General features: G+C 43.9%; 1 protein-coding gene across 1 annotated transcript in view; it reads left to right on the forward strand.

Annotated features, from left to right (window-relative positions):
• The window catches only part of Sf3b3 (splicing factor 3b subunit 3), a 47,659-nt gene extending 45,762 nt beyond the window's left edge, over positions 1–1,897 (forward strand). The window contains exons 24-26 of the mRNA XM_047529221.1: positions 176–319; positions 871–975; positions 1,293–1,897. Of these exons, the coding sequence (XP_047385177.1) occupies positions 176–319; positions 871–975; positions 1,293–1,433 (390 nt within the window). The 3' untranslated portion in view covers positions 1,434–1,897. The remainder of the gene's footprint in view (positions 1–175; positions 320–870; positions 976–1,292) is intronic.
• The last annotated feature ends 23,266 nt before the right edge of the window (positions 1,898–25,163 follow it).

The following is a 25,163-nucleotide window of genomic DNA, read 5'->3' on the forward strand; positions in this document are numbered from 1 at the left end:
TTTAAAAATGGAAAGGGCTAGAGAATGTTACTCAGTGGTAGGGCATCCCTGGGTATAATCCCTAGTTCTACCCAAAAGTAGGTGGTTAAATGTTTCTGAAGGCACCACTTGCCCATGGGAAACCAGAACAGACTCCAGAGAGCACTTAGTTATTAGCTTGTTTTTGACTTGGCAGGCAGAGGTGATCATGAACTACCATGTTGGGGAGACAGTGCTGTCATTACAGAAGACTACATTGATTCCTGGAGGCTCAGAATCACTCGTCTATACCACTTTGTCAGGTGGAATTGGCATCCTTGTCCCATTTACATCCCATGAGGTGAGATCCCCCACATAGCTCTGGCCTTGGCCTTTCTAAGGTAGTTTAGTAGAATTTAAAATTAGGAGTGTCTAGAAATTGTATAAGTTTACAGTTTAAAGTGCCTGGAGGAATGGGAATCTGAATTTTTACCCTCTGAGTTAAGTCATTTAATTTATACAATACTAGTTCTGATTTGGGTATAGGGTTATTCTCAGGCCAAAACCCCAGAAATGGAATTCTACAGACTAGGAATGATGGGGTGCCTCCTGGCTAAGTTTGGTTTGTGTCATTCCAACCAAGAATTTGGAGTCAGGAATCTGACCCATAGACCACTCTTACTAAATGACAGTCTCTCTTGTATTACAAATACAATGAGGTCTGTTTTGGATTTTAGCTCTCCTATTATAGCAGAAAAACCTGTGACCATCAGAAGAGTGATGAGATGTTTACTGTCTGTTCCGATGATAAAAATTGATGGCTCATCTGTTCATTGTGCTTGTGGAAACCGTAGACTAGCAGTTGAACTCACTGGTTTTCTCGGTGATGAATTTCTTCGTTTCTTCCCCCAGGACCATGACTTCTTCCAACATGTAGAAATGCACCTAAGGTCTGAGCATCCCCCTCTTTGTGGGCGGGACCACCTCAGCTTTCGTTCCTATTACTTCCCTGTTAAGGTAGGTTTCTCAAGCCATTCACCTGGTCTTTTCTCTGGATTTCTGTTTCTTAAAAGAATAGACCTGAGTGGAGGAGCAGCAAATGAGTGGATTGATGGAGGCAATGATGGGAATTCCTGGTTAGTGATATTCCGAGGCCTCTTCTCTCAGGGCAGGCCATAGCCAGAGAACAAGCTGTACTGGGTTTTGCCCATCTGAACTCCAGCTACTCAAGTATCTGGGGGAGAAGGAAAAGCTCTCCCTGCAGTTGCTGGTTTAGCATATTCCTTTTTCTTTGCACATCAAACATTTTTCTTTCTGTTGTCTGCATGTCTCAGAATGTGATTGATGGAGACCTCTGCGAGCAGTTCAACTCCATGGAGCCCAATAAGCAGAAGAACGTCTCTGAAGAACTGGACCGAACCCCCCCTGAGGTGTCCAAGAAGCTCGAGGATATCCGGACCCGTTATGCCTTCTGAGCCCTTGCTGTGCCTGCGGGCTTGCCAGAGACACTGTTTTTTTTCCTGCTACCATCACCACCACCTGTCTTCTGCTACATGGCAGGAGAAAGGTGACTGGATATTTAAGACTGTAATATTAAAGCCAGTAGCACTCTCCCCTCAACTCTTCCCTTGGAATGACTGCTTCCCCCTAAAATTGGCACAGATTCACTCACTTCTCCCTGCCCAGTACATAATACATTACCCCAAGATGATGCTCCCTATTCCTGAAACCATCTCTGGTATTGATATTTGGGTCTTTTGTCTACTTTTGTACACACCCTTAATTTTTAACTTGTTTTCCTGTAAATACAGTTTTGTACAATGTTACTTTGTGGGAGGGAGGAAGATAAGTTAAGGTGGGGCCAGGTTGAATACAGTATGACTCCTGAATTCTGTCACTCTGGAACCTACTCAGAAATGCAAACCTAGTTTTTAAGGTGGCTGGTATCTGTGTCTCTTTTTCTGTGAATGAGAATTCAGGTGGGAAATTTGAGTGTGAGTCGGAACAAGAACTGAGCCCATTCCTTCCTTCTAGTTTTCTATTTGGATTTCTGGCACCCTGTGCCCTCCTGTCACAGTTTCCTTGGTGATTTCTTTTTTCCTGATTCTTTGCTATGCAGATGAAACTTGGGCTCACTGACCATATGGATGGTCACTCCCTTTTCCCATTGGGTATTGAGGAGTTGTTGCTGATGTCTCTGCCCATTCTTAGCTCCCTTGTACTCTGAGGTCTTGGATTGACTGGGTTTAGCTTGGCTTCATCTGGGCAGTCTCATTTAATAATGCTTTCTTCACTTCTTGAGAAAGTCCTTGACCCTGTGACTACTAGAAAAAGTCAGTGAGAACAGATCATCCCAATACTAGCCTTCCTTGGGAACAGGCAATGTGTGTTAGACCTGTTTAGAAGCACATAAGTAATGGGGGAGGGGAGCTGTTTCTGCACATCTTGGGTAGATTCCAGAGGACCTTGGGAATATAAGGAAGAACCACTGAGAGCCCATCAACCAGAAGTGGTTCAGTTTCAGAAATGTTCCAGCCCCCTAGTTGGAAATTCCTCCTCCTGCCTGCGTGGGAAACCCTGATCTTTTTTTTTTTTTTTCCTGTTGTGCTGGGGATTTGAACCCAGGGCCTTGTGCTTGCAAGGCAAGCACTGTACTAACTGAGCTATATTCCCCAGCCTGGAAACCCTAATCTTGCAGGCAGTCCTTCAGTGCGACCCGAGCTTACTGTTGCTTTCAGAATGTCACGAAGTAAAACATTCTTTCCATCTGCTCAGCTACCTAAATTGAGCAAATTCTCTGTCATCTAAAGATGGCATTTGGTAAGAATGTGGACTGGAGGTGATAAGACAGCCTTTGAGCAGCCCTTGGTCCAGTGTAGAGAAGGTTCCAAATCCATCCTCAGAAACTAAGTTTAACTTGAATCATGAGTTGGGTTTAGATCAGTCAGTAGAAACCTAGGTTTTGCCAGGAATTGAGTCCCTAAATAACTTTTTTTTTTCTTAATGCATAGGTTTGCATAGGAGATAGTACTTCTGAATTGCATTTAAGAAGCATAATTCCAGGACCTATTTTTTCCTATGACTCTAAATGCATTCTGTCAAATACACAGCATGAATAGATAAGCAGTCACTCCTTGTTCTAACCTTTCTAACTCAGGTTTGATAGATACAGATTCTTTTTTAAAAAAAAAAAAATTTATTTTTAGTTATACCTTACAGTAGAATGCATTTTGGAGACGTATAGAGTAAGTATAACTTACTCTGTTTAGGTTCCCACTCTTGTGGTCATACATGATGTGGGATTGCCCTGGTCATATATACACATATAAGGCTAGGAAAGTTATATGATAGGCACATGCTCTTACCTGTGTAGAATCAGGAATTTTTCCCTCTGAGCTTCCTCTGTAATCTCCCCATCAGTTTGCTGTTCTCTGCCAGAGGAAGGGCTCTGGCAAGCAGAATTTTTGGAGTGCCAGTACAAGTGTTCAGGCTTGAATTTGCTGAGAGGAAGAATTTTGTCTTGTTCATAAGCTACTACCTCACATCTTACAAAAGGTGTCTGATAAATATTTAGCAATTAGGTGAGGCCAAATTGCAAGTCCCATCTCTAGTTGTTAAGGGGTGCAAGTGGCTCTTTGAGTTTTGTTGAACAACCTGGTAAATTTGGGAGCTGTCTCCAGCCTTACAAAAACCCACCAGAGATCGCTGGGGAACTTGGAAAGGAGGAGTAATGTCAAAAAACAGTCATCTGCACTTGGTTATTGGGTTTGTTTCCCATTCTGCTCCTCTGTTAAGCCCCTGTGACTTGGATCTAAGAGGACCAAAAAGTTTTCAGCTGCTTCAGCTTTCCCCAGACCTCTTGGGCCAGAGGTTGTGCAGATGTTATTTCCTTCGGAAAATCTCTGGCCAAGAATAGCATTCCTTGTGGGGAGGGGGTTCAAGTTGGACTGTGGCTGGAATGTTGCTTTTCTTGGTTTGTGTAAATGTATTGCTGGCAAAATAGCTGCTGGGACTGGGAAAGGCGCTTAGGGTTCCCTGTCTCACAGGGAGAGTGCTGGACGCCAGGATGTGGGCAGCTCATGACTATAGCCTTTCTGGAGTTCTTCAGAGGGGAGCCAGAAATGCTGAGTCATACTTCCAATGGCTTTCAAATCTTCAGCTCCTAAATGCGTCGTGCGCGTGTGTATGAGAGAGAGAGAGAAGGAAAGAGAATGAGTTACTGGGGATTGAAACTAGGGCTTTGCACGTACTATGCAAGTGTTCCACCACTGAGGTACTGCCCCAGACCCCCCATTATTTTTAAATTTTTTATTTGTTCTTTTTATTTACACATGACAGTAGGATGTATTTTGACATATTATATACATGGAGTATAACTTCCCATTCTTGTGGTTATACATGATGTAGAGTTAAACTGGCCAGGTATTCATTTATGAACATAGGAAAGTTATGTACAATTCATTCTACTGTCTTTTCCCATCCTCCTTCCCTCCCCCAACTCTCCTTCCATTCCAATCTGGTGAGTCGGCATACCCCATTTGCTGCACCCCATGCCAAAGAGCACGTTCAGCCTTTGGTTTTTTGGGATTGGCTTATTTCACTTAGCATGATAGTCTCTAGTTCCATCCATTTAGTGACAAATGCCATAATTTCATTCTTTGTGGCTGAGTAATATTCCATTATGTATATGTAACACATTTTCTTTATCCATTCATCTGCCGAAGGGCATCGCTTAGCTGTTGTGAATTGATTTTCTATAAACATTGATATGGCTGCATCAGTGTAGTATGCTGATTTTAAGTTCTTTGGGTATATACTAAGTAGTGGGATAACTGAGTCAAATGGTGGTTCCATCCTAAGTTTTCTGAGGAATCTCCATAATGCTTTCCAGAGTGGTTATACCAAATTGCAATCCCACCAACAATGCATGAGTGTACCTTTCCCCCCACATCCTTGCCAACATTGTTACTTGTATTGATAATTGCTATTCAGATGAACTCTCCATGTAGTTTTAATTTTTATTTCTCTAATTGCTAGTGATGTTGAACTTTTTTTCATGTATTTGTTGATCATTCATATTTCTTCTGTGAAGTGTTTGTTCAGTTCCTTTATCCATTTATTGATTGGGTTAAACTTCTTTGTATATCTTGGAGATTAGTGCTCCGAGGTGCAGATAGCAAGATTTTCTCCCATTCTGTAGGCTCTCTAGTCATGTTCTTGATTGTTTCCTTTGCTGTGAAGAAGCTTTTAGTTTGATACCATCCCATTTATTGATTCTTGATTTTTACATCTTGCACTTTAGGAATTGTTGAGGAATTCCTTGACAGAGGTTTGGGCCTACTTTTTCTTCTAGTAGGTACAGGTTCTCTGTTCTTGGTCCATTTTGAGTTGCATTTTGTTCAGAGTGAGAGATAGGGGTCTAGTTTCATTTTGCTACATACAGATTTCCAGTTTTCCCAGCACCAGTTGTCGAAGAGGGTATCTTTTCTCTAATGTGTATCTTTATGGTGCCTTTGCCTAGTGTAACTGAATTTATGTGCCCAGACCCCCTTTTTTATGATTATTTTTGAAGCAGGATCTTTTTACCTAGGCTGGCCTTGAACTTGCCATCCTCATGCCTCCACCTCCCAAGTAACTGAGATTACAGTCATTGCTACTGTGACCAGCCTAAATTGTTTTCTTTTTCTTTTTGGAGACAGTCTCATAGAGTTGCTGAGGCTGCTTTTAATTTGCACTCCTCCTGCATCAACCTCCCAGGTCTCAGGGTTTATAGGGGTATACCACCAAGTCCAGATCCTGAATTCTGTTCTCTATTCAATGTAGAAATGCTGTGTGTTTGCATGAGTCATCCCCTTTCTCATTTGCATATGAAATATGTGTGCATATTTTAAGTTTATTGCACTCTTAAAATTCATTTCCAAGGGCTGGCTATATCCAGAGCTCAGACCTCCTACAGAAATCAAAGCCTACCCAAAAAAAGAATGTGGGGGAACAGATGGCTCACTCAGGCACATGGTAGGGACTCAAACACCTGCTTGTCTATGGTTGGTTTTGGAGACCTGAGAGTCCAACTTTGTAGGGCTCATGTGATGTTTGGGTGAACTGAAATCAGGTACAGATTGTAGTGTTGGAAGCATCCCTATCACCAGTCTGAACCAATACAAGCAAGATCTTTTTCTTGAGAAGCTTAGAAAACAATCATCAGAATACTGCCAACCCCTAGAAGAGAGTGTTTACTGAGCACCTACTCTGCCTTTTATCCTAGATCTGCTCCTAGGTCCTCTGGAGGTTGGAAGAGAATGTTGTTAATGTGGTAGTCTGTCCCTTTCCATGGCAGTGAGCAGAATCTACTGGAGCACATGACAATGCATTTCAGAATAACCTAATGCCCATGCTTGATTTCCTCAAAGCAAATGCACAACCTAGGAATTATTGGGTAAACTTGTAAAGGTTCCAAGTCTAAAAAATGAGGAGGTGGTGCAAGGTGCAGACTGGCCTTTCAAGGCCAGTCTTAGCAACTTGGTGAGACCCTGTCTTGAAATAAAAGGATCGAGGTTGTAGTTAAGAAGAGGTAGATCACTTATGCATGAGATCCTGGGTTCAATTCCCAGTACCCAGAAAAAGGTGGAGTGGGCAACCTAAGATTTTAGGACAGGAAATTGTAACCTATAGTGACCCTTATCCCAGCTGGATATTAGAATTGTCTCTGTGTCAGAACAGACTCTACCCAAGAGTCCTGTGATGCCTGGGCTGAATATTTCTCAATCCGATATAAATGATCAGATCTGGAAATCACTAGCTACAATAGGGAAGGAGGGAACATTGCTGCTTACTCAAGACAACACAAATATTACAGAAGGAAATTTGGTTTGGAGCTTGGCAGTTATGGAAGAGACAGAGAGGGCTCTGGAAGGAGCTGAAGGACTGTTAGCACCACTGTACCCTGCCCGCCCCCGAAACCAGCTGCTCTGACACATCCAGTCAGGTTTTATAATCCCAGGGGCAAATCTACATCAGTTCTGACCTCTTGACTACCTGCCAGAGCCTGGTCCTCAAAGACTCACCCAACAACTCTCCCCCTTCTCTGATGGCAAACAAAATCTTGTAATGAAGAGAATTGTGGTAGCTACTCAGGAGGCTGAGGTGAGAGGATCTCAAGTTGGAGCTCAGCCTGAGCAATTTAGCAAGACCCTGTGTCCAAAAAAAAGGAGGCTGGGGATGCAGCTCAGTGGTCATGCAGCCCTGGGTTCAATCTCCAGTACTGCAAGGAAAAAAAAAAAGAGTTGCTTTTGATGAGGTAGGTTGAGGAGTTTCACAATCTTGTGTGTAAGCTAGTGACATGATAGTCAAGACAGGTATAACAACCGGGTTATTGGGGCCCAAAGCTGTTATAAAGACATGCTGGGGACTCTTTAAGGAGCTGATATAACTGGAGAAAGGCAACTCTGCCACACAAAGCCATCAAAAACAAGGCTCCATCTGTTAAATTCCAAGCAAGAAAAGTCTATGGCAGGAACACTGGACATGGCATCAGATGACTTGTGATTCACTGTCTCTAAGCTCCATCTCTGTTTCCTGGCTATAAAATGACAAAAGCAAGACTGACTGACCTGTGGCTGTGGTAACAGGCGAGTGCTGAGTGCCAGGGTCTGAAGGGCCATGGCCCTTGAAGACCTGAAGCCACCACCTTGGTAAACCCTTTGTGTATAGGGACACTTGGAAAGGAAGGCATCATTCCAAGCAAAGAGTCCCAGTGAAGTCCTGTGATTGTATTCCCATCACCTCTGCCCCCTCTGCCCTCCCAGGGATTGTCTGTGAATCAAAACTCAGCAGAGCTTCTCAGCATGACCTTGCAGAGGGTGTAGCCAGGGTAGCCACTGCTGGGGAGTGGGGGTGGGGACGTAGCTGAGTACATTCCAGCGTGGGCACTGTTCAGGGAACAGTTCAGGGAATCCAACTTTCTCCATCCAACTAAGGAAGCATTTCTTGAACTGCTAAATTAATTGACATTTAGAATAAGGCATGCTCTCATGTCCAGGCCAACCCTCCCAGACTAGGTGCAGTGGAATCCTAGATGTTAACAAGGGGCCCTTAATGAAAGGTTCTGTGCTCACATTCTGGGAAGCACCACAAACTCCCCTTTTGGGTAGTTCAATTCTTTGAACACAGCATCCATTGTAATGTCTGGTGGTGGGAGAGCTGAAGGATGTCTTGCAGGGAGGGAGTTGGCCACCCCTAACTACTCCAAATACAATCTGGTAAAATCAGGGAACCTACTTTGAAAACAGCTCTGTAAAGATTATGGTGCTGCCCCTGCAGGGACCCACAGAACTCTGCCAGAGAGGGCCACTCTCAGCCCAGTCACTGTGATCCAGGTAAAGCAAGAGTTCCCATACCTTTGCAGATATGGCTGAGGAAAGGGGCTCCTCTTCTCCAGGGTTCTCACAGGGCTTTGGGGTTAGCCTCAGTAACCAGCTGTGGAATCTTCCACCTCCTTGAACTCAGGTTCCCATCTGAAGACTGATAGCCTTGGTCATTTTTTCTGCCCTCAGCAGTGATGCTGTGCATCAGAGAAAGGCCTTTTCTACAACTAATGTCCCTATGTGCACATGATCTGGTCATTACTGCATCACTGTTTTGTGATGAGTTTTTTGTTTGTTTGTTTGTTTTTGTCTTTGTCTTGTTTTGTTTTTAGTATTGAGGATTGAATTCAGGGGTGCTTAATGACTGAGCTATATCCCTAGCCCTTTTCATTTTTTAGTTTAGACAAAGTCTTGCTAAGTTGCTTAGCGCCTAAGGTGCTGGGGCTGATCTCGAACTTGCAATTCTCCTGCCTCAGCCTTCTGACTGCTGGGACTGATAGAGTTTTTGTCAAGATCCACATGTTCTGGAGAGGATCTGGTGGGCTAGCCTCTTAAAACACTCCAACCTTCCTGAAGGCCATGGCTTGATTTCTAAGGACTCTCACCATACTTGCCCTTGGTCAGAACTGTCCCCTAACTGATCCTCTGTGTTTGAGGCTCCTTCTTACACTGGACTCCAAGGCAGGCTCAGGCCATGTGGCCCTGCCCCGCCCTTGCTTGGCTCCAGTTCCAACCTCCAGAGTCAAGTTGGAGCTGCAGTGGCTTGCATTCCCCGCCTTTCTCATCAGATGGGAAGCCTGGTTTGTGGGCTGGGGGCAGCCACAGCTTCCCCCATCTGGTGCCCACTGCCTACAGTCCCTGTGCACCTACTCCAGGACCTGGAGCCCCTCAAAGCTGCCAGCAAGCCTTAGAAGACCACACCCTGGCATGTGAGCAGGTAAGAAGCAGAGTTTTCTTTCACAGGGTTGCTTTCCTTTTGTTGCTCATGACTGGTTTCACCTCACCATTTAGCTGCTGCTTCTGCTTCATCCCTCACAGCAACATGTGATGGAACATAGAGGAACATGAACTAGAATTGACAAAAACAGTTCCAGCCAAGACACTCCAAAATACATCTCAGAAATGGTGTGAATTGTCTGCTCTGAGTTTTGTTTTTTAACATTTGCCTTCATAGCCTTGCAGGAAAAAGCAGATTCACAAATTCATAAAACAAGTTTTCCCTCCTGAGTTTTATGAGTCTTCAAACCCATATTCTGAAAAGGTTGTCCTGGGTTCCTGGGGGCTACTCCACTATGTATTTTTTGCTTTTGATCTTTAGACCCTTAAAATATCAGGTGCATGAATTATCACTTGCATGAATTACCTTATCAAAAATCAATTGATGTAAAATTCTTTAAAAGAAAGGAAAAATGGCATAGGCAAGCCTTCCTCATTCAGACAGATTTCTGAAATTAAAAGTGTTCTGCTTTTACACTTTGCATTTATTTTCAATGCACATTAACTATGTCATTTTTAAGGACAAGGGGTATTTGCCGCAATAACAACCCATCCTAGGATGCCTTTGTCTCTGGGATCATGAAGTTGGATTACTCCAGATGTTTTTGTAATTAATAATTCAACTTTTATGGAGAACTCTGTGAAAATAAGTTTTTTGGGTCTTTAGTTGTGCTGGGGTTCCCCCCTCCCTCTTCCTGGAGTTTATTCTCCATCCAGGATGAACTTGGGACAAAGGGCAAGAACATTTTTGTAGATCCATTCATGTTACACATGGGGTCAGCTCACTCAGAAGAATTATAGGACTCATTTACTAATTTCCAGGATCCTGGTGGTATGATGAGGTTGGTGGGAATTTTGTGTTCTCTGGGGATTTTTAAGGAAGGGGGATGAAAGTAGTCTAGTGTAGTGGTTAAGAACTTGGTTATTATACAGTGGTTGACTGACCTTGAACTCTAATTTAGTAACTTCATTGTATCTCAATTAGTTCATGTGTAAAATACAGATTATAAAACTTCTATGTATGTTGGAAGGCCAAGACAATGTGTATGAAGCACAATGTCTGCTGCTCAGGAAGCACTCCTGAGAGCACTTCCAAGCCTGGAGGCTTTAAGTTTGCATTGATTTGTGGCCATTTTACAAGCTAGGCAGGAGAAGGTCAAGGTCATCTTCTTCTTCAGCCCCATTGTACCTGGAATGAAAGGCTTCTCACTCTTTAGGGAACTTTTTTGATTACAACACCATGTGTCTCTAGGCTGGAGGACTGGGTATTAGGTCAGGCCTCCTTCAAAGGACTCTGGGCTTTCATCTTCCTCTGCTATGAGATGAGGATGCCACCCTTCCTGTCTCTCAGTCACCTTCCTTACAACACAGTTTTAAGGAATCCTTGGACAGAATAAGAATTCCCAGGAAGTCTGTGGATGCACCTTCCATTCCCCACCCTGCTGCCACCACGGTAAGTTGCTGGGTGCTGCATATGCTGCACAGCACAATGAGCTCAGGCTCTAGATCCAGTGAGACTGGATTCCTGTCCTAGCAGTACCACATCCCACCTGTGGGCAGTCATGGGCCCTCTCTCTGAACCTTTGTTTCCTCATCTGTGAAGTGGAAATGAGAATGCCTGTGCCATAGCATTACACGAGATGACACAGGCCAACACTTGGCATTTAGGGGCCCACTATTGTGAAAGGTCAAGGTTCTGGTCCAGGACCTTTGGGAAGGTAGCAAAATTAGACATAAAGGTAAACAGGAAAGTAATGTGCTCATTTTCTCTGTCAACAAACATTAGTCGGGTTGACTGTCCAGGTGCTGGAAACCAGGGTGAGAACCGCAGAAGACCACCTCCCTGCTCCTGAAATAGGAACAATGACCACTTCAGCCTGGGCACTCAGGAAGCAGTACTAAACTGAAGAACAAAGAATAGCCTGTCAGGCAGAGACTGAGAGGAAGAGGAACAGCAAGTGACAAAGCCAAGTGGAGTTTGGAGAAGGATGAGAAGCCCTGGAGGGCTGCAGAGCTGGATGTAGGGAAAGGAAGCATTGGGATGAGATCAGATGGTCAGTCAGTACCAAGCTGTGAAGAGCCTGGAAGGTCAAGTGGGAATTTAGACTTGATCTCAATGACAGAGGTTTAAGCTAATGTTGAAATTCTGGTAGTTTCAGGGGCCATGGTGTTGGGGGTCTGGCATGCCCCCAGGCTTTCATCCCACCTCAAGGACTTTGGTGGCACCCAGAAAAATTAAGGGCCAAGAGTAGACTCTTTGGGACAGGCCTGGTGCAGAGAAGCCTAGCCTGGGACTTGGGGCCCTGGGTTATGGGGCTCTGATCCCAGCCACTACCACCAGAGCATGTAGATTTCTTCTACAATCTCAGATTAGGGCTCAGAACAATTAGGCTGTCCCCTCTCCCATCCTCTGCCCCTTCCCCTGAGACAATACTGTCCTGTAGGCTGCCCTGACTCAACCTTGGAAGGAAGAGATCACTTGTCTGAAAAGGGCAGTCTGTCCCTTTGAGCCTAAGAGACTCCATGGAGAACTGAGATCTGTGGTCTCCAGGCCTGGGACAATCCCAAGGGGGATTCCAGGCTGTGGTTGTCATCCATACTTGTGTTTGAGAACCATGTCCCACAATAGTGGAATTGTGTCTTCTGAGACCTGGACTGAGGTTGGCCTGAGAACCTACATTTCTCAGGGACTGCAGGGAGAGCTGTGTCTATGCATGGCAGCCTGGAAGTTCATTCACCCTGCCTAGAGGACCAGCCAGTCTGCCCCTTGAGCCTCTCAAGGCCAGAGATGTGAATGTGTTTGGTCTTGGCTACAGTTAGAAAGGTTTAGGTGATGAGTTTTGAAAAGGCAAAAAGATGTGGACCTCCTGGCAGTTATTGGGCTGAAGTTTGGAGAGGCTGAAGCCAAGCAGTGAAAAAGAGGAGAATGGTAGATAATTGGTCAGAATAGAGGAAGAACATGCAAGGCCCTGGAGGCCATGGTTAGGATTTTGACTTTCATCTTAATAAGAGAAGCCAGAGAGGACTTTGAACTGAGAATGATGTGACCTGGTCTTAGTTCCTCCGCAGCCCTGAACTGGGGATGAAGCCAGGGGCTCAGATGTGACCTCATTAGGCACACACTTTTCCACTGAGCTACGCCCCCAACCCTTCTTCTTTTTAAAAAATTGAGATAGGGTCTTGCTAAGTTGCCCAGGCTGGCCTCAAACTTGTGACTCTGCTGCATTGGCCTCCTGAGTGGCTGGGTTTATAGGTGTGTGCCAAGCGCACCCAGCTCTGGCAGCTATCAGGAAAGATCTCGCCCATGTTCCAAAGCTTTCCAGGCTTCCCATTGTCTCTAACAGCACAAGAAAGTCCACATTTGGGCCCAGAACTCTACCACTAGGACCCAGTCCCACTCCTGGCTTCCTCATACTCCTGTCTTCTCAATAGTCCCTTCTCTAGCCTACCAGTCCTTCCTTCCCAAGAACCAGTGTTTCCTGCTTCTTTGTCTTCCAAATTTCTCATGTTATGAAAATCTCTTTGTAAGCATTTCTGACCATCTTATTATTTTTTGAGTATATAGTTCAGTAGTGTTAAGTACATGCATACTGTTGTGCAACAGGGTCTTGCAAAACTATAACTTTGTACCCACTAAATAATTCCTATACTCTTCTCCCCAGCCCCTGGTAACTATCTTTCTACTTTTTATCTGTATGATTTTTTTTCATTAAGTGCTCATCCTTAAGATATGCTTTATTTTTTACTTGCTTATAGTACAAATATGCTGCTCGCTGGATACCATAAGGCAATTTATAGCAGTTTTATGTAAAAAGTCAAGTTTCTTTATAAAACTTAGTACATTAAATCCTTAGTTTACCCCTTTTTCTTTATATACTCAGTTCAATTTCTGTATGCCAAGCTTCTTCTAAAGCACTGGAAGGAAAATAATTTTTAAGTTTGCATTGATTTGTGGCAATATTTGTATTCAACAATCAAATGTACCCTATTTCCTCTTAAATGATTATGTCTTAATTAATTTCAGAGATTTCTTATTTTGGTATTGAACCTGACTATTTACTAGAAGAAGTGCTGGAGAAAATAAATGAAAACAAGAAACTAGTTGAAGGGTGTCTCACAATTATGAAAGATATTTGATGAAAGATATTACAGTGGAGAACATTTTTTCATTGTGAAAATTTTTATATCTGTATGATTTGACTACTCTAGATTCTTCATGTAAGTGAATTCATACAACATTTTTTTTTCCACAGTACTGGGAATCAAACCCAGGGTGTTCTACAACTGAGCTATAGCCCCAGCACTTTTTATTTTATCTTGAGACAGAGTCTCACCAGGTTGCTGTGGTTGGTCTGGAACTTAGGATCCTCCTGTAGCAGCCCCTGCACCAAATAGCAGGGATTATAGGAGCTTACCACCACACCTGACTCAATCTTTTTGTGACTGGCTTATTTCACTTAGTTGAATGTACTCAAGGTTTATTCATGTTGTATCATATGACAGAATCTCCTTCCTTTTTAAGGTTGAATGACATTCATTTTATATATACACATCATATTTTGCTTATCCATTCATCATCTATTAGCAGATACTTGGATTGCTTCCATCTCTTGGTTATTGTGAATAACATGTTTATTATTAAATGTGAGTGTACAAGTACTCCTTTGAGTCTCTGCTTTCAATTTTTTAAAATATATACCCAAAAATAGAATAGTGGAATTATATGGTAATTCTAGTTTTATTTTTTTTGAGGAACCACCATACAATGCACAATCATTCTGATGACTTTATAGCCTCCCAAAACTTCTTGTTTTCTGGTAGCTGTAGTAGTTGCTGTATCTGTTGATATAGCCATCCCAATGAGTGCAAGGTGGTATCCTTTTGGGGTTTTGATTTGTTTCCCTGATGACCAATGATATTTTCATACACTTGTTATCCATTTGTATATCATTTTTGGCAAAGTATCTATTCAAGTCTTTTGCCTTATTTTTATTGGATTATTTGATTTTTTTGTTATTGAGTTATAGGAGTTCTGTATAAATTCTAGATACTAACTTCTTATCATATATACTTTGCATACATTTGCTTCTATCTGTAGGTTGCCTTTTCACCCTGTTGATCATGTCCTGTCTGCACAGACTTAAATTTTTATGTAGTCCTACTTGTCAACATTTGCTTTTGCTGCCTGAGTTTTTGGTGTCATACTGAGAAATAATGGAAATATCCAAAGTCATGAAGTTTTTTCTCCTGTTTTCTTCTAGGAGTTCTATAGTTTTTAATCTTATATCTTTGCAAGCATTTTTGTAGTTTTATTGTTTATATTATGTGTTTATTTTAAAAAATACCAACAATTCAGAAAAGAACAAGAAGAAAATTCCAACATCCCCCCCAACAGTGGTCTTCAACCTCTAATGATATTTTACGGGGCAAGTATACAGACAGTGACCCACTTTATCACCTTCTAAAGTATAACCTCTACTTGAGTCATTACTAGGGAGTTGAAATACAGGTTCTGATTCTGAAGAACTGGGGTGGGGCCCCAAAGTCTATGTTTCTTACAGGTTCTTAGGTGATGTTTGCTACTGCTACTGATCAGGAAGCCAACCCTGGATTAGTGAGTCTATCTCAACAGTATGTCATGGAACACCAATAAGTATAGATCTCCATCATCCTTTATAGCATTTATTAAGTATCCAGTTAATGAATAGGGCTTATCAACAAGTCCCTCTGGAGTACATTCAAGGTGCTGCCGTTATTACAAATGATGTGGAGGCAAACATCTTTGTGTTCCTATCTTTATTTCCCCAAAGGAATTATTGTTCTTTTGTTTGTTTTTCTAAGAAGACTAGAACAGTGAATGGGCTTGGTGGGGCATGCCTGTAATCCTAGCAACTCTGGAGGCTAAGGCAGGAGGATCACCAAGTTCAAGACCAGCCTCAGCAACTGAGCAAGACCCTGTCTCATAATTTATAAAAGGACTGGGGATATAGATCAGTGATAAAGCACCCCTAGATTCAATCCCTAGTATCAAACCAAACCAAACAGAAACCAAAACAAATACCCTCAAACGTGTTACTCCTTAAAGGAATCAGCTGAGAGGCTGATCTCTTAATATCAAGGCTCCACCAATCCCTCCAGTGGGGAGGGCAGAGTGGATAGCAGTGTGGGGTAGGGATGGGCAGTGTGGGAGGAGGCAGAGGTGGCAGGTGCTGTTTGCTGTCCACCCTTCAGCCTGGCACAGTGCGACCAGTACTCACTTAATGCTTACAGCTCCCTGCAAGCTTCCATTTAGTCTCCCCCAGTTCACAGATGAAGAAACTGAGGTCCAGGGAAGTTTGCCCAGGGTCATGCAAATGAGAAATGACAGTGTTTGGATGTGGGTGAGGATGGAATGTGCCAGGTCTACCTGTAGGTGTCTCATTGCTTAGGTGGCCTCAGTGGCTCCACCAGATTCTAGAATTCACATTCCCTGCTTTCTCACCAGATGCTCCAAGAGCCATCTGGTAGCTGCTGGCTCATCTGGTGTCAAAGCCAGTCCTGAGGCCTAGCTCCTGCCTGTCCAAGAGGGAAGCCTAGCCTGAAGTGCTAGTTCAGGGTTGCCTAGGTAGTGGCAGCACAGGAACTGTGGGGAGTCTTAAACTCCTAGGGGTAGTCTCCTTCAGCATCATTCTTTGGCTAGTCCCTGCATGAAGCTTAATATTGGAGGCCACGAACAACCTTGAGCTTGAATCCCAATCCTGCCATCTACTGCCCATGGGACCTTTGGCAAGTCACCAAGCCTCACCAGTCCCCCTGTCCTCTGCCATAAAATGGGGATAAAAATGGTATCTTCCTAAACTACCTCACATCTATCAGGATGGCTACTATTCAAACAAAAACAAAACCAGAAAACCAGTGTTGGTAAGAACATGGAGAAATTAGAAACTCATGCACTATTGGTGTGAATGCAAATCCCTTGCAGGCACTGAGGAAAAAACATCGCAGCAGTTCCTCAAAAAAGCTAAAAAGAGAATCCCCACATGATCCGGCAGTTCCACTTCTAGGTGTATACTGAAAAGAACTAAAAGCAAGATCTCAGGAGTTGAGACATTTGTCCACCTATGTTCATTATCCTTAATAGCCAAGAAGTACAAATAGCTCATCATCCACAGGAAAATATTCAAGTCAAACAGGGAATATCCATATGATGGAATTTTTTAAAACCATACGTTTATTTTATTTATTTATTTTTATAGTACTGAGGATTGAACCCAGTGCCTCACACATGCTAGGCACATATGACTAGGCACTGAGCCACAACCCCAGCCCCATTATGATGGAATTTAACTCAGCCCTTAAAAGGAAAGAAATCCTGTCACAGACTACAATCTGGATGAACCTTGAGGACATTCTACTAAGTGAAATGAATCAGGCACAAAAAAGACAAATACTGTGTGATCCACTTATGTAAGTTTCTTAGAGTGGTCAAATTCATAGAAGTAGAAAGTAGAATGATGGTAGGAGGGGAGAATGGGTATGAGTTTGTTTTGCAAGATGAAAAAGTTCTGGAGAAGGTGGTGGTGATGGTTTCCCAACAATATGAATGTTCTCAGTGCCACTGAAGAATGTTCAAGATGGTACATTTTATGTTATGTGGGTTTTTTTTAAAACCACAATAAAGAAATTCCTCCCAGGGATTCTGTGGGGCTTGGGTGAGGATTTTCATGTGAACTATTATTAGTAGGAGAGCTGTGGAAATCCAAAACTTTCTACCTCCAAGTAGGTATTGCTGAAGAGACAGCAACAGACCCCAGTGTCAGAGGGGGTGTCTGTGTGCCTGTGGAAGGAATGGCTCCATCTTGGAGAGGCTGGGGTTCAGGGGAGGCTTCCTGGAGCTGTGGCAGGGGCCCAGCTCAGGAGATCCCTAGCGTTTGTGGGATGGGTGGATTACAGACATCAGAAAGTCCCTAGCAGGAAACTTACTTCCACTAAGGGGCAGCTTACAGGGTGCAGATTTCAGCTCAGCCTAGTGAACTTGTCTGAATGTGGAGCAGGCTGCCTCATAGACTTGTAGAGTGGTGAGCTCTCGCGTCAGTGGAAGAGGCTGGGCGAGCTGCAGAGAAGACTCCTGTTTGTGGTAGGAGTGGAGCCAGGGGGTCTCCAAGACTGTGCTTTTCTGCTGTGATCAGTCCAGGTGTGTGTCAAGTTGGGACCCAGATCAGAGAGAGGAGGCAGATGGGAGCGGGGAGCCTTGCTCCCAGCCTTCTCCTTGTAACAGTGATGACTGTCGCTGCCACATTTACACTGGACCACTCACTGCGTTAAATGCTGAACAGATTAGATCTCAGTCCTCACCTCTGTACAGCAGGTGCTGTTAACACCTAGAAGCCAAGAACAGGGCTGAAGTCTCCCCAAGGACAGCTAGTATGTGGTGGGTGGGAGGAACTCAAGCAGTCTCTTTGGAGCCCTCTATACTGGGTAGAAGTCTCCCTGGTCATCTCCCCCAAGCTGACTGCTCTGTCCCCTACCCCTGACAGTGTATCCCCAGGGCCCAAGGCTCTTCCAGGTATGACTCTAACTGCTGAAGTCTCCCAAACCAGTGACTCAGTACTGCCTCATCTCTGGCTGGTGTCACACCCTCAGCCTGGATCCTCTGGGAGTCAGGCCCAACCTGTTTGGTTCTCCGGGATCTGAGTATACCACCAACCTTGAATGGAAGCCAGGCCGTGTTACTCAATGCCTACCTTCTCCTTCCATTAAGTGGGACCCTACTTAAAAACTTTCTCCCAGAATTCAAAGTCTTTCCCATGACTCTGAGTTCATTTGGACTTTTTGACAATTGTGTAATTTCTAACCCAGCTCTCTGGATGCCAAGACCTTGACCACATGACTCAGTTGATCCAGCTCCAGCTTAGTGCCCTATAGGCAGTAAATGCCGTCACTAATCGGGGTGATATGGTGGCTTCCTCTGGCCTCAAATCTGAGGCAGAACTGCTACCATGTTTATGTCTACAGTGGAGGAAGCCCTAGCAGTGACAGCATTATCTAGAATGTCATCAGTTAGCTTGGGTGGCAGTCGCATGGTGCTAAGGTGCACGAGAGCTATCCTTTCACCTATGCCTGGAATGGTGCTGGACCCCGGACAGGCACTCTCTCATCAGTTCACACAGAGCCCAGAAAGTGAAGTACTGTTGTTATGTCCATATTGCAGATGAGGAAACAGAGGCTTGGACCTCAGTTTTCCCTCTCCTTGTTCTGCCCATTGAGGCTTGTGTTGGTTGTGGGGTCTGATGGCAGCAACATCAGTGCCCCTCATATCTTACTGAAGCCACATTCACTTAGGCTTTCTCTTCCACTCCTCCTATGTACCCCCATCCTGGGTGGGGGCTTTGGTAGTGCTGTTTTATGGATGGAGAAGTCTCTTAAGAACTCCCCCAACATCCCACAGTGGGGAGGGGTACATCGGTCCAGAGTAGTGTCCTTTGGTAGCCCCTACTCTCTAGACTCCTTCCTACTTTCCCTGTGCTGGGATTGCAGGCTCTATAACCCTCCCCATGGCCTCCTTGGAGGGACTGTCCCAGACCTCAGTAACGCTGGCGATGCAGAGGCCAGCAGACCAGCTGAACCAGCTGAGCCTGGGCCAGAGCCAGGTACTTTCCAGTGTCCTCCCACAGGCAGGAAACTTCTTCCTAGGGCTTCTTATCTGGAGAGGATGCCACCTGGTTTTTCTCATCTCCACTCCTCTCCCTGGTCCACCCCCTGCCACTTCCTGAGGGAATAAGAGAGAACCACTCCTCTCTTTCTGTGGAAATCACGGAGGCCATATAAGTTTTGATTCTCTCATTACAGTGAGAGTTCTAGAATCCTTAACCCAGACTTGTAGGGCATGACTGTCACCTTGGAGGAGGACGTTAGAGAGGCACATGGGGACTTGAACCCTGGGCCATCTGCCTGCTAAGCCCCTAGTATTTGCTGAACAGCTAATGTTTAAAACACTTTTTAAAACTTTCTTTAAAAAATAATCAAGGCTGGGATTGCAACTCAGTGATAGAGTATGTGCAAGGTCCTGGCCTCCATTCCCAGTGCTGGAAAAAATAAATAATTTAAAAATTTAAAAAATCAATAGCACAGTCTTAGATTTACAGAAAAATTGAGCATCTAGAGTTCCATTTAGCTGTCCCATCCCAGCACACAATTTCCCTCATCGTTAACATGTTGCATTTGTGTCATACCCTTGGTAACTGATGGTTCGATACTGACACATAATATGAACTAAATAAAGTCCATAGTTTCCATAAGGGGTTCACTCTTCCTATTGTGCAGTTCTATGGATTTTGACAAATTTATAGTGATATGTATTACACAGAATATTTTTCTGCCCTGTGTTTCCCATGTCCCACCTCTTCAGCCCTCCTCACCCCTGACAACCATTGATCTTTTAACTGTCTTCTTCATTTAGCCTTTTCCAGAATGTCACATAGCTGAACTCACAGTAGGTGGCCTTTTCAGATTGGTTTCTTTCATTTAGAAATATGCATTTCCAGTTCCTCTGTCTTTCAGTGGCTCGATAGTGTATTTCTTTTTAATGTTAAGTAATGTTCCATTGTATGGCTATAACACAGTTTATTTATCCCTTCATCTATTTATTGGTTGCCTCTAGTTTTTTTTCCTTTTAAGATGGGGTCTTACTATGTTGCCCAGCCTGGCCTCAAGCTCCTGGGCTCAAGTAATCCCCTGCCACAGGCTCCCCAAGTAGCTGGGACTATAAACCCACATTTCTGACTTCCTTCTAGTTTGGGGTGATTATGAATAAAACTGCTATAAACATTCATGAGTAAGCTTTTGTGTGGACATAAGTTTTCAGCTTGAGCGAGTAAGTAGTTAGGAACAGGACTGCTGGGTTGTGTGGGAAGAGTGTAGAGCTTTGTAGGAAACTGACAAGCATTTTCCAAGTGGCTGTACTATTGTCCATTCTTGCAGCAGAGAATGAGAACTTCTGTGCTCTGCCATCTTTCCAGTACTTAGTAGCAGCAGTTTTTGGATTTTAGCCATTCCAAGAGGTGCTTTGTGGTGGCTCAGTGTTATTTTAATTTGCATTTCCCTAATCATGTCTGATGAGCATTTCCCAATGTTTCTGGTGGGGTGTCTGTTCATCTTTGTTGTCTGTTTTAACTGGGGTTTGTTTTCTTATTGTTGAGTTTAAGAGTTCTCTGCATATCTTAGATACAAGTATTTTATTAAATGTATCTGTTGCAAATATTTTTATTTCCTTAGCAGTGTCTTGCAGAGTAGAAGTTTTTAATTTTAACAAAGACTAACCTCAGTTTTCTCTTTCATGGATCATGCCTTTGGTGTATCTAAAAATTCATAGTTAAATCCAAGATCACTATATTACCATCTGGAAATTTTATAGTTTTACATTTTACATTTAGGTCTAAGATTTTTTTTTTATTAAAAAAATTTTGGGGGGCTGGGGAGATAGCTCAGTCGGTAGAGTGCTTGCCTTGCAAGTACAAGGCCCTGGGTTCGATCCCCAGCACCAAAAAAAAAAAAAAAAAAAAAATTTTTTTTGCAGTGCTGGGGATTAAACCCCGGGCCTCAGGAATGCTAGGCAAATGCTGTATCACTGAGCTACAACCCAGCCTCTAAGATCCATGTTGAGAGCTTGTTTGGAGGTTCCAACAGGGGAGCACAGCTACTCGTATACCCTTGACCAAAGAACAGTCCTCCTCTATCGGGGAAGATCCTCTTTGACCAAGCATGGAGCGGTGAGGGAGAAAGGGGACACCCACCTAGTCAGCCAGATCAGCCAAATCAACCCTGGCAATCAATGGGGTGACAGATGTCACAGCCAGATCACCCTCACATCCTCTAAGATCCATTTTGAATTAATTTTTGTGTAAGGTCTATTTAGCTTAATTTTTTGCATATGGATGTCCAATGGTTTGAGCACACTATTTGTTAAAAAGACTGTCCTTTCTCCATTGAATTGTCTTTGTCAAAGGTCAGTTGATGAATTTGTGTGGGTTCATTTCTGGGCTCCCTGTTTTCCATTGATCTATTTGTCTTTTCTTCCACTGATGTTTCCACTGTCTTGATTGCTATAGGAAGCTGATAGGAAGTCTTGTAGTCAGGTAATGCTAGTCTTCCAACTTTATTCTTCTTCAGTGTTGTGTTGGCTCTTCTGGGTCATTTGACCCTCCACATAAACTTTAAAATCAGTTTGTAGGTATCCAAAAGATAAGTTTATAGGATTTTGATTGTAATTGCATTGAATCTGAGTTGTATAGTTTTCCTAAGATACTGTGTGTATCCTGCTAGATTTATATCTAAGTATATATGAGGGCGATAATGTAAATGGCATTGTGTTTTTAATTTCAAATAAGAATATATGAACACAGTAAAAAAGTTCAAAACATAGTTTGGTTTACAGTGAAAAGTAGTCTCCTCTGCATATCCCATTCCCTAGGCCTCTACTGACTTCTATCTGATATTCACTGATGCTAAGTTCTTATGGGTCCTTGTGGAGACTGTGTGTAGTACTCAAGCTTATATTTGTGTTTCTTGTTCATTCAACAAGCATCAAAATGAGCATTTATTATGAGCTGGGTGAAGGAGAAGGGGTGGAGAACAAAATGAAGCTTCTTTTCCCAGCTGACATTTATTGCAGTGGATGTCACCAACTGTCATATCTACTTCTCACAAGGACTCTGCCCAACAGGTTTGATTGTCCCCATGGGAGGGCTATAGGCCAAAGGAGAGTTTCTGGGGAGGACTCTCCAAGAACTCAAGCAGAATGGGGTGGTCCTGCCAAGAGCTGGGGGCGGGACTGCTGCCACGAAGGCAGAGGAAGCAAGCTTTGGAGGGGAGGGCTTCTTGCCAAGGCAAACAGGTGGAGGTGAGGAGGAGGTGGGAGGAGGCTGCTCATCCAGATAGGGGCAGATTCATATCAAAATAAGGACTCCAGGCCTTGGAACCCCTCCTAACAGGTGGCTGTATTTTTTTTTAGTGGTCAATGGATCTTTGTTTTTTTTTTTTTTATTTATATGTGGTGCTGAGAATTGAACCCAGTGCCTCACACATGCTAGGCAAGCGCTCTACCACTGAGCTACGACCCCAGCACAGATAGCTGCATTTTAATTCTTTCCTTTTGTTTCCTCTCTGGTTTCTTCGGATGTTCTTCCAGGTGAGAGGCTAACCTTGCCTGGCTGACCACAGGAGTTGGATTTGTCTTAGTCTGTTTAGGCTGCCATAACCAAATACTATAGACTGGGGGAGGGGGGCTAATGAACTATAGAAAGGTATTGTTATGAAGACCAGAAGAGGAAGATCAAGCTGCCAGCAGATTTGGTATCTGGGGAGGGTCCACCTCCTAGACAGTTGTCCTTCCCCTGTAAGCTCACATGGCACAAGGGAAGAGGAAGTTCTCTGGATTTCTTTTACAAGGACACGAATCCCATCCATGAGGGCTCTTCCCTCATGACCTAATCACCTCCAAAAGGCCACCTCCTAACACCATCACCTAGTGGGTTAGGATTTAACAGAGAATTGGGGGGGCAGTTACAAATATTTAGGCCATAGCAGAATTTATGTCCTGATATCAAGACTGCCTAGGGAGGTGTCATGGCCAGGGTGTTCTCAGAGGCACAGAGGGGATTGTGATCAGGATGGGCTTTGATGAGGAGCCGAGGAGAGGAAGGAAGTTGCTGTAACTCAGATATCTGAGTGGCAGATAGAGGCCAAGTCAGCTTTCCCCTCCTGCGTCTCTCTCCCAGCTGGAGGTGACTCTCTCAGACATGGCACTGGGCTCGCTGGCATACCATTTCCTGTCTCCTCTCCAGACACTGGAGTCGGTGACCCCTGTTGTCATGTAGATGTCTCTGCCCACCCATCACCCAGCCTTACCAAAAATATTGTGTCTAGTTGCAGTGAGGGTGGGCTGTTATTTTCTGTGTGTGTGTCATGTATGTAGTAATAATAGCTTACCACTGGCCAGGCCCAGGGCTGCTAATTGCAGAGTTAATTTCCATTTTTCAGATGAGAAAAGCGGGGCTGTGAAGCCAAACCTGGGCTTGTGTCACACACTACCTCCTCCAGCACCCACGTTATAGGCATACACACAGCTGGGGTACTGCTCCCCAGCTTGACATGTTTCTAAATGAATAAAACAGCTCAGGTGAGTGCTCAATACTGACCCTTCCTGGTGAGCAGAATTCCTTCCCTCCTGTGGGGTTCTTGGGTAATTTTTTGCCTCCTGCATTCCCAAGTGGCGATGCTTGGGCCTATTTCTGCCTTGATTATTTCCTAGCGGCCTATCTCCTAAAATGGAGTTACCCCCTGACAGGGATCAGTCAGTTTTATGATTCTTGTTACAAATGGCCAAGTGGTACCTGTAAGCTCAAAAGGATGGGAGGCAGACCTCAAGGGATTCAAAGAAACCTTTATTCCTCCGTGGACTTGGGTGCTGTTGGTACCCATTTTCTGCATGGGAAAATGGCCCTCAGTTACAGAGGGGATTTTGGTTTTATAGGGTACAATGATGTAATCATTGGAAGCTGTGTACGTGCAGTATTGACCGTCGGGGGCTAGTTGTACAAGGTTAAAACTTTAACTTAGGATGGTGGTTGTAAAAAGGTTGAAACTCATTGTTCTTGCTCTGGGATCCATTGTTTCCCAGAGTTTCAATATTTGCTGTGCCTCCATTTAGGGCTAATTTGCGATGGGGGAAGGTCTAAGTTTAGGGCCCATTGTTATTAGGAAAGGGTGTGCTGGGAGATGTTTAATGTTTGGCCAATTCCCCCTCCCTCCTCCTGAGCCACTGTCCCTCCATTTTTCTTGGGGAGCTGTCTTTTAGGAATATTATTTTCCATAACCCTTCATGTACCAGTCCTGAAGGAACTGTTGTATAAATGTAAGCAGTGTGTGTTAGTCCCTGCATCTATTCAGTGGTGCCCATTTTACTGAGTCAGGAAGATGATTCTTTATACAGCTGTCCCTTCCCAGATTGAAGGAAAAATCCTTTAAGACGTCAGGACCCTTCTTCATCTCAGCATGGTTAAAACTGCCTTATAGAACTGCACCCCAGGCCCTTCTTAGACACATGAACCTCCATTAGAGATCCCTTGGAGGTCACCTTCCTTTATTGCAGACCTTGGAGGGATAAGTAATGTCTTGGTTTCCAGCTCATCTGGCACACCAGTGTTCCCTAAATTAATATTTATCAGATCATGTCTCTGCTCAAGAACATGCACTGGTTCCCTGTTTCCTGTCACACCAAGAACTACCTGGCAGCTGGGTGCTGTGGAGTTTACCTGTAATCCTAGAGACTCAGGAGGCTGAGGCAGGAGGATTGGAAGTTTGAGACTAGTAGGAGAAACTCAGCAAGGTCCTAAGTAATTTAGGAAGACCCTGTCTCAAACTTTTAATAAAAGATTGGGACGTAGTTCTGTGGTAAAGCCCCTTGGGTCCAATCCCCACTATCAAAAAAAAAAAAAAAAAAAAAAAAAAAAGAAAGAAAGAAAGAAAGAAAAGAAAAGAAACAAGAACTGCCTGACTTTCAAGGATGTCTGTGGCTTTGACCTCCCTGTCCAATTCAGATTCCTGTAATTCCTGAACACAGCTTCTCTGTTCCAAATGAACTGAACCTTCTCCTTGTTGTTCCAAACATCTGGAACAACAGGGCCTCATCTTCATTCCTTGTTCACTTTATCCCCATTTCTCCCTCCTAGGTGTCTTCTCTTGTCCCCATTCTCCATCCCTGCCTGCCCCCTGCCCAGGTTCCTACTCTTCTTCCTGCCATGAAGCCTCCTTCGATTGCTTTGGCCAACCTCAATCCATCCCTTCTCTGAACACCTAGTACAACTGCTC

This window comes from Sciurus carolinensis, chromosome 16 (assembly GCF_902686445.1).
Source record: "Sciurus carolinensis chromosome 16, mSciCar1.2, whole genome shotgun sequence".
Classification (NCBI taxonomy): domain Eukaryota; kingdom Metazoa; phylum Chordata; class Mammalia; order Rodentia; family Sciuridae; genus Sciurus; species Sciurus carolinensis.